General features: G+C 36.4%; 1 protein-coding gene across 17 annotated transcripts in view; it reads left to right on the top strand.

Annotated features, from left to right (window-relative positions):
• Window positions 1-10,000, top strand: part of dnm1a (dynamin 1a) — a gene marked incomplete at its 3' end in the record, with an annotated part of 107,158 nt that overhangs the window by 25,236 nt on the left and 71,922 nt on the right. For all 17 annotated transcript variants that reach the window (XR_013821295.1, XR_013821296.1, XR_013821297.1 and 14 more), the window contains exons 2-7: window positions 1,570-1,643; window positions 2,534-2,683; window positions 2,775-2,978; window positions 4,210-4,308; window positions 7,746-7,906; window positions 8,265-8,407. Coding sequence is in view for 9 of the 17 variants with exons in the window: in XM_079871907.1 (XP_079728033.1) it covers window positions 1,570-1,643; window positions 2,534-2,683; window positions 2,775-2,978; window positions 4,210-4,308; window positions 7,746-7,906; window positions 8,265-8,407 (831 nt within the window). The remainder of the gene's footprint in view (window positions 1-1,569; window positions 1,644-2,533; window positions 2,684-2,774; window positions 2,979-4,209; window positions 4,309-7,745; window positions 7,907-8,264; window positions 8,408-10,000) is intronic.

Here is a 10,000-nt window from a genome sequence, read left to right as displayed (position 1 = left end):
TTATTAAAAAACTAAAAATAAGCAAACTATTATAATGTAATGTTAATGAACATGCAATGTGGCAGATATTAACATTTAGGGTTGCAATTAAATTCATGTTTTGTTTTAACATTTCTTTTGCAATGCACACTAAACTATATTTATTTATTATTATATGATTTGCTGCACATCACAGTATTTACACACAATATTTGTGCCGGTAACAAAACTGGTTCCACAAATTCTTCATGTTCTCAGAGCAAAGAATTCAAAAATGCATACAATTTTAATTAAACACAATTTTGGTCGAAATAATGAAGATATTGTAATGACCATGCAGTGTGACTGTTATTAAAATCTAAAATGTAATTTGATGGCAGATTCTATTTTAACATTTCCTTTGCGATGCACACTAAATATTTATTTATTATTATATTATTTGATGTAAGTAAGATGCTGCACATCACAGTATTTACACACAATATTTCAAAGGATGAAAAATACATCAAATTTTTATTAAACCGAATTTTGGTAGAATTTTAGTAGAAATAATCATGCTATTGTAGTATTAATGAACATGCACTGTGAACTGCTATTAAAATTTAAAATGCAATTTGATTGCATGTTCTATTTATTTTGCAATGCACAATAAACATTATTGATCTGTCATCACATGATTTAGTTTCAGCATCTTTTGCAATGCACACTAAACAATATATGATTTTCTGCACATCATAGTATTTACACACAATATTTGTGCCGGCAACAAAAATGGTTCCACAAATTCTTCATGTTCTCAGAGCAAAGGATTCAAAAATATTCAAATTTTAATTAAACACAATTATGGTAGAAATAATCAAGATATTGTAATGAACATGCAGTGTAACTGTTATTAAAATTTATAATGTATTCTGATTGCATGTTCTATTTTAACATTTCCTTTGCGATGCATGCTAAACTATATTTATTTATTATTATATTATTTGATGCAAGTAAGATGCTGCACATCACATTATTTATGCACAATATTTCAAAGGATTAAAAATGCATCAAATTTTAATTAAACTGAATTTTGGTCGAATTTTAGTAGAAATAATCATGCTATTGTAGTATTAATGAACATGCACTGTGAACTGCTCTAAAAATTTATAATGCAATTTGATTGCATGTTCTATTTTAACATTTACTTTGCAATGCACAATAAACATTATTGATCTGTCATCACATGATTTAGTTTCAGCATCTTTACTGTAGTTGAATTTTTCTCTCTTACAAGAAAATATTCTATATTAGAACCTTAAAGGTTCATGCACTTCATGTTCAGGGAAAGTCATGCACTTCATATACTGGATCATATGTATTCAGTTTGAATGAAATAATCTTTTTTATTTTTAATCACAGTTTATGAATTAATCGGCTCGTAAACATACGTTATCACTAGAAAAGATTGAAGTATTATGCAATCATATAAGACATTTCTCCTTATACAGAACCTATCTGGTTCTTTAAAGCTGAACCCTAGAGTTTTGTATAGAAGAGTGTAGAATGATGTGTGTGTCTGAGCATCTCTAACTCTGCTCTGTGTCTCAGGGACTTCCTCCCGCGCGGCTCTGGCATCGTCACCCGCCGTCCGCTCGTCCTCCAGCTCATCAACTGCCCCACAGGTGAGTCCGGTCGCCTAGCAACAGCAGGTTTACATTACAGCACCATCGCCTTCAGCGGGCCGACTGGTCTGGGATCAGGTTTGACTGCAGAAACAGAACAAAGCTTTCAGAAACACTGCCCTCTAGTGGAGTGTTGATATTTGATTTTAACCCTTTAAACTCTTCTGTCTACTCCAAAGTGTCGTCATCGACGCAGAGCGCGTTCCCTCGAAAGGCAACTAAGCATTTAAATATCATCTTACTAAGACATATAATTGGCAGATATTGATATTTATATGCATTTTATATCAGTATCTAATACTGTTATAAAGATTTCATTGATTTACATTACAAGCATCAGAGTTTCATCTTATTTTGTGTCATATAAATGTCAATATCTGCCAATAATATGTCTTAGTACGATGATATTTAAATGCTTAGTTTTATGATCAAAGCTCTGTAGTTTTAAAACATATAATGCAATGCATTTATATGCATTTTTGCATATTTATGTGCATTTTATGCAAGTATCTGTTAAACTGTTATAAAGATCTCATTGATTTTTACCTTTATTTATCCAGGTAAACCACTTCTCATTTACAAACATGACCTGGCTTTTATGGCTCATATTTTACATTACAAGCATCAGAATTTCATCTTATTTTTTGTCATATAAATATCAGCATCTGCAGCAAATTTCATATTTTTGCTCAGTTTGGGCAAAACCGCGCTGTTTTTCCTCCGTATATATGGCCATAAAAGCCTGGTGGATCAAATATGATGCTAAAATGATGCTTTTTACATATATATTTAGTCAAAAAACGTATATTTCAAAAGCATTGATGTTTCTCACTATAATTGCAGGCTTTAGTTTATGTTGTGTAATGATGTGCGTGTCTGTCTCCTCTCAGAATACGCCGAGTTTCTTCACTGTAAGGGGAAGAAGTTCACGGATTTCGATGAGGTGCGTCAGGAGATCGAGGCGGAGACGGATCGGGTCACGGGACAGAATAAAGGCATCTCACCCGTGCCCATCAACCTGCGGGTCTATTCGCCCAACGGTCAGATTACAGCTCTTAATATTCATCATATCGCAGAATCTGAGTGTTTGGGCTAGTCTGGAGTGTGTGTGTGTGTGTGTTTCTCCTGCAGTGCTGAACCTGACGCTGGTGGATCTGCCGGGAATGACTAAAGTCCCGGTGGGAGATCAGCCGATAGACATCGAGCAGCAGATCAGAGAAATGCTGATGCAGTTCGTGACCAAAGACAACTGTCTTCTGCTCGCCGTCTCGCCCGCCAACTCTGACCTCGCCAACTCGGACGCGCTGAAGATCGCCAAAGAAGTCGACCCGCAGGGTGTGTGTGCGCACCTCAGCACATCATGCAGATTAATCCTGGCATTCTGGAAAAGCTCAAGCGCTTCATTCGTTTTGCTTACATTTTATAAAAAAGGGTTTATGTAACCCATATATAAGGGTTTTTAAAACAACACACACACACAAAAAAAATTGTTACATGAGATAAAGTAAACGCTAACTGAAATACTATTGAAAAACTATTTTATTTAAGGCAAAATTTCCCATCTTCATTTAGCTTAACTTGATGTAGTAAAATAAATAATTTAGTTTGACATATTGCATGTTCAGATATTCATACAACTAAATATTCTGGGGGATATGGAAGTTTTGTGAAAATGATCAAAAATGCCGGCAGTGACTAGCAACTTAAAAACAAAAAACGCGGGCATGGAAAGAGTAAATGATAACTAGCGCAGTTTACTAATGTTTACAAATGAAACCTTAATGTAAAGAGTTACCAGAAACTCAACTATCTTCATGAACTTGTGAACAGGCTTTGACTTTAAATTAGGGATGCACCGATATGAAAATTTTGACCGATCCGATAACCGATAATTCTTTATATCTGGAAGCCGATAACCGATAGATCGGCCGATAAATCTAAATCCACATTTTTATATAATTTTTGAGAGCCTGATTATAAAAACAAAAGTCTCACCATTAAAATCCATGTCCCAAACACACAATTATAATGTTCTCATGATAATTTTGTAGCCGATATGACAGATTTTATCTTTATCTTTATCACTTTATTTTTTTAAAGTGATTTCAATCATATTTCAAGCAATTCAAAACCATCATGTTGAACAGTGCGCATCTGAAGAGTCTCAGCTGAAGGAAATAATACATTATTTATCAGCTTTAAAATATCTTACAAATTTTCTTATCGGCCCGATAACGATAACATTAAAAATGAACATATATCGGCCGATACCGATATGGTGCCCGATATATCGCGCATCTCTAATTTTAAAGGAAATATTCTCCTAAATGTGAAGTGTTCAGCAATTATTAACAGAAATAACTGGTGCAGCTTTAACTTCTGTTTGCGATGTGTGATATTTTCAGGTTTATTGGGGGGAAAATACTTTACATATACAAACATGCACAATATGGCGGAATAAGTCCCGCCTTCTAAATAAAAGAGCCAATCACAACTTGCCTTAAAGGGACTGTGAAATATCAGTTGTGTGTGTTCTCATGCGTTCTGTGTGTGTGTGTGTGAGCAGGTCAGCGGACTATCGGCGTCATCACTAAACTCGATCTGATGGATGAAGGGACCGACGCTCGGGATATCCTGGAAAACAAGCTCCTGCCGCTGAGGCGAGGTGAGGCGATCGCCCGGATTACATCCTCATCACATCTATCAACACACGTCCTGAAATCGTGATTCTCTTTTCAACGATTCAAATACAGTCACACACAAAACACAACCATCGAACGGGTTCTGTATATAAACCGATAATGCTGAGAAAGATCGTCAAACATTCAGAGACTGAAAACACTGAAGGAAAGTGTTTCTTTGCTCCCTTTATTACTTTATATACGCTTGTGTTTGGAAACATTACTTCTTTTTTTTTGACAATTGATTTGTAATTATTTTCAAAAGTGCTTATAATTAAATAGGTAATTTAATAAAAATGAAAAAACATTTTTTTAAATTAATTAATTAATGATTTAATAATAAGAAAAAAATATAGATGAAGAGTCGAATATTTTCCTCATTCATTAGAAATAAAATGACTTTATTTATAAATATCACAAATTCATTGCTTATTTATTAATATTATTATTAAATATATGACCCTGGATCACAAATCCAGTCTCGAGTCGCACGGGTTTATCTGTGGCAATATCCAACAATACATTGTACGGGTCAAAATTATCCATTTTTCTTTTATACCAAAAATCATGAGGATATTCAGTAAAGATTATGTTCTATGAAGATATTTAGTAAATTTCCTACAGTAAATATATCAAACATGTATTTGTGTGAGTGAATGCAGCACAATCGCCAACATAAATGAACAACATTAAAGGAGATTTTCTCAATGTTTCGATTTTTTTGCACCCTCAGATTCCAGATTTGCAATAGTTGTATCTCGACCAAATATTGTCATATCCTAATAAACCACACATCAATGGAAAGATTATTTATTCAGTGATCAAAATTGTGACCCATGTGACTGGTTTTGTGGTCCAGGATCACATATATTTAAATAACTTCTCATTGGATGAAACCGTTACAGTGAGGAGCTGTTGAACTTTTGGTATTTCCTTTTGTCCTAAAATATTTATTTACCCATGAGATTTTATGTTAATATTTCAGTAATTTAACAATGATGTTGGCTAATGGTCACTTAAACTTATTTGTTTTACAATAATTCATTTCAAATGTACATTTGTATGATTTAATGAACTATTAGGCTTTTATTTTCTTTGTAAACACTAGTGGAGAAAGACTCTAAATCACGTTTTTTCAGCAACATCTGTGACAGCAAATTTGACTTGGGGTGGTCAGTAACTACTAGTAAAAAGTATACTTGGTGAACATGGTAAAAAAGTGTACTTACCATGGTAAACTGCAGATGAAGTGAAAGGAGTGAACAGATCTCGCCTCATGGTTTCCCTCTAGTGGAGGAACGTCTGTGAGAGGATCAGAAAGTCTTCATTTCAGTGACACATCTGGAAAAAACGTTGCTTTCTTTCTTTGCTCGGCAACAAAGGATATTTATGGGAAGCTCTTGGGAAGCAGTGTGCTGACGCAGCAGTTTTACACACGTCGGGTTTTCCCATCAAACGCGCCCCCAAAACCGCAAACATGCTTTAGAAGGATCCGACAGCATGAGGAATGAGAGTTTAACCTTTTAATCCAGGCGTATTTCTTTTTCTATCTGCACTTCATATCAGCATCATCCAGTCTAATACGGTTTCATGCCATTTTCAAGACCTTTCCACCAAAATCAAATCCTGCTCAACACAGATATACAAATGAACAATGGACGCTTTTCACATTTCTGAACATTAAGTTTTTAAAAGGAGAAAATATAGCTAAAAAATTATTTTGTAATATTAATACTGGATTAATACATGAATACAAACAGTAATATTAAACATTTATGTTTTTATTAACCTTTTTTAAACCTTGTGTGTCCTAAAGGGCATTTCCTTTCATAAATCTATTATTTCATTTCATTTCATTTAATCTATATATAAATCTATCTATTTATACACAAAATAGTTCCACTCAGGACCTTGAGGACAAAAATATCCCCATTGAAACAGATTGAAACAGATTTGTTTAGTCCCAGGGCCATTTAACTATAAAATGATGCAATATTTGTAAAGAGGCTTTCATTCTGTTGGCAAGGCTTCAAAATTAAAATTTGTACTATTTTTTTAACCAGATGGCACCATTTTCTCAGGTTTCACACTCGCTTTGTTCCTGTTTTCTGCTGTATTATAGAGCCAAGTGGATCTTTAAAATGAGACCAAACTTAAGCTTTATTAAGAGTTTTTTGACACAGATATTTGTGTCCTCTAAGGACCTCAGTCACTTTTTTAAATCGACGCTCAAGGCTACATAGATTTAGGACATTTAAATGCTAATTAAGGCCTTATTTTTACATTAAGGAATTTAAGACGTTTTATGGACCCTGTAACCCATAGAAATAGATAAATACAGCAGTTTCTTAGAATAATTAACAAGGTCTCAGAGTAACAAACAGTAGCATATGCTAATCAACGCCAAGCTGCGATTCCCAGGGAGAGCAAGAACTGATCAAATGCAAATGTTTACCTTGAATCGCTTTCAAAGCGTCTGCCAAGTGCATGAATGTCTCAAACTGTGACAGAAATAAAAAAGGGCCCTATCTTGCACCCAGCGGAATTGACTTTGTACAGCGACGCATGTATCATTCCTATTTTGCACCCGACGCACAGCGGACTTTTCCCTCCACAGACGCACGTCGGTAAACTAGGGAATGAACTTGTGCTCGCGCAAACGTTCCCTGGTGCTATTTTGCAGTTTCAGAAAACAATTCCGCCACTGACCAGGAGAAACCTCGTCTAAAGTCAGTGGCGCGTTGCACATGTTATTCAGAGGCTATTTTAAGGGCGCATGCTTGGCCATAATCAACGTAGCGTGAGCACAACACGTCACTGACTTTGCTTCTCTCATCTACACACAGACGCAGCAGTTTTCATTTTTAGAAAATCATACATTATTACAAGGAACAATATTCCACATGAGGGAAATCATTGTTGTGTCCATGAAGATGTGAAAAAATAGGCATAAATCTAGCTTACACATTTACCCAAATTATCATACGCCTGTTTAACCGAAGCTAATCTGGGTGTGTTTCTCCATCCCCAATGTCACTTCTCTGTGTTTTACGGCCCTGACGAGAACGTCGGTCTCCTCGGCTGTGAACCGCTCCTGCAAATCCGCCGTTATAATAGCAATCCGCCATGGAACAAGCGCGCCTGCTCTTAAAGGGAATGTGAGATGTCGCTCTGATTGGTTTATTTCATGTTACGCCCAAACCACACCTATGAGTAATGAAGCGACTTCAGACCAACACATTTTAGATTTGCGTTTAGATTTAGATTTCCCACAAAGTTATTTGCGTTTCACGTTTGATACTTGCGTTTCAGATCGCTAAAATAGGGCCCAAAGTCTGCAATCTGAGTGTGAACTCAAACATTTCTCATCAAATTCAGTGATCTGCATCTCTTCTCTTCTGATGTGTGTATCTGAGTCCAGGTTACATCGGTGTGGTGAACCGCAGTCAGAAGGACATCGACGGGAAGAAGGATATTAACGCGGCTATGGCTGCGGAGAGGAAGTTTTTCCTGTCTCATCCCAGTTACAGACACCTGGCCGACCGCATGGGAACGCCGTTCCTGCAGAAAACCCTCAACCAGGTGAGGCGATGTAGACGAGAACTTAAAGGTTCACTTCAGAATTAAAATTTCCTGATAATTTACTCTCCCCACGTCATCCAAGATGTTCACGTCTTTCTTTCTTCAGATATGACTCCTTAGATGTTCCTTGATGCAACAATTTTATTTAATTTTTTGACTTGCAAGAGTCTGGACTGATATTCCGGCACGACTTGGTTTTATTTCATTGTGTTGTGAACTTATGTTTGCTATTTAAATTGCGTTGTGTTGTGCACTACTGGACCACCGTAACACACACACACTGAAAAGTTCATTATTTTTTACGCAATATCCCAAAATTCCTTCATAAAACCTTCAACTCTCTGTCGTTCTTCCGCAGCAACTGACCAATCACATCCGCGACACGCTCCCCGCGCTGCGTGCGAAACTGCAGAGCCAGCTGCTGTCCATCGAGAAGGAAGTGGACGAATACAAGAACTTCCGTCCAGACGACCCGTCCCGGAAGACCAAGGCCCTGTTGCAGTCAGTCTCACACTGTCCTTCACATTCAGCATGCTTTAGATCAGTGCTTCCCAAACTGGGGTACGCGAGGTGACAGAAGGGGTACGCCAACAAAATGCTGAGTCTTGCCATTCATTCAATTCAACCCTACATGAAAGGGGTAGTTCACCCAGAAATGAAAATTCTGTCATTCTGTCATGTTGTTCAACCCCGTCAGACTTTCGTTCATCTTCAGAACACAAATGAAGATATTTCTGATTAAATCTGAGAGCTGTCTCACTCCTCCATAGGCTTCTCTGTTATTGAAACTTGCCGGCCCAGAAAGTTACATTTACATTTAGCAGACGCTTTTGTCCAAAGCGACTTACAATTTAGGACTAAATTAAGTTCAGGCATTGTTCAGAGTAGTGTTAGCCCGATAAGGGAGGATTAAAGAAAAAGGAAAGAAATGTTTTTAAAAAAAAAAAAAATTTTTATGAGGTTAATGCGAGACACGGCAGGCAAAAACTTTTTTTTTTTTTTATTGGTCAATTTTGAGATTTTTGGATATTTGTCTTCAATAACATGTCTTCTTTCAGACTTGTGGTGAAAAAAAGTCTGAAATACACATTTAGGTCTTTATTTTACTACACTTTGTCTGTTTGCGTCTGTAGATTTCTCCTAAATTCAACAAAAGTTGGCGTTCTTAATCAACACGCTGCTCCGCGATCGCTGCCGTCACCCTGTCACCTCACACACCGTTAGAAAGCTCTCTCTCTCCTATACAATGCTGTCGGATCCAAATATGGTCATTTCCTTTTTATCAGCAACCAATCGTGAAAGTAAAAGGTCTGAATGCGCAATCTCATTGGCTGATGATAAATCTTTAAAGCCCTTTTTCTCAAAATGACTTTTCTCTCATTCTCCGAGTCCGAAATCTCCACTTCAGTAGCACCGATATACACCAAACTCTCCAGTCTTGTACCTAGTTATATTATGAAGACATTTACAGAGGGATTTGTAAATATATTATTCCTAGCCTGATTTATATAACATGTTATTCCAAAAAACATGGCGAAAATCATTTTTTTAAGGCTATTGACAGTATATTCTGATTTACAGGATAACAAAAGTAGATATGCATAAATCCCTCTGTAATTTTTTTCCCATCTAATATGTGAACACGATGAAAAAATAATTTTTAACCTGGCTTTATCCAATACTCAGATTTCGTTTTTTAAATATATGCAAATTAGTGCATATTTAATTAGATATTGCCTAATTTGCATATTTAAACATTAAATTACAGAAAACTTGTAATACATTTTTTTCTCATCTTAATGTAGAGAAACATCAACTGGGAAAGTTTCATGGTGATATCTGCTAGTTAAAACTTTTACCCTGTTCACCTGTAGTGTTTCGCCTTTAGTGCTCACGGACGAGATGGGTTTTCAGTTGTCTTTTGAATGTTGTCAGGGATTGAGGGTGGGGACAGCATTCCTCCAGCAGGGAACTGTGAATGAGAATGTTCTGGAAAGTGATTTTGTGGCTCTCTGTGATGGAACCACGAGACGTCCCTCGTTGACCGATCGAGCCGTCTTTGAAATGTGGTCTGTGAAGGTCAGCTGGTCATCC

This window comes from Squalius cephalus (genome assembly GCF_949319135.1).
Source record: "Squalius cephalus genome assembly, chromosome: 5".
NCBI classification, from domain to species: Eukaryota; Metazoa; Chordata; class Actinopteri; order Cypriniformes; family Leuciscidae; genus Squalius; species Squalius cephalus.
This window is presented reverse-complemented; position numbering and strand designations above follow the sequence as displayed.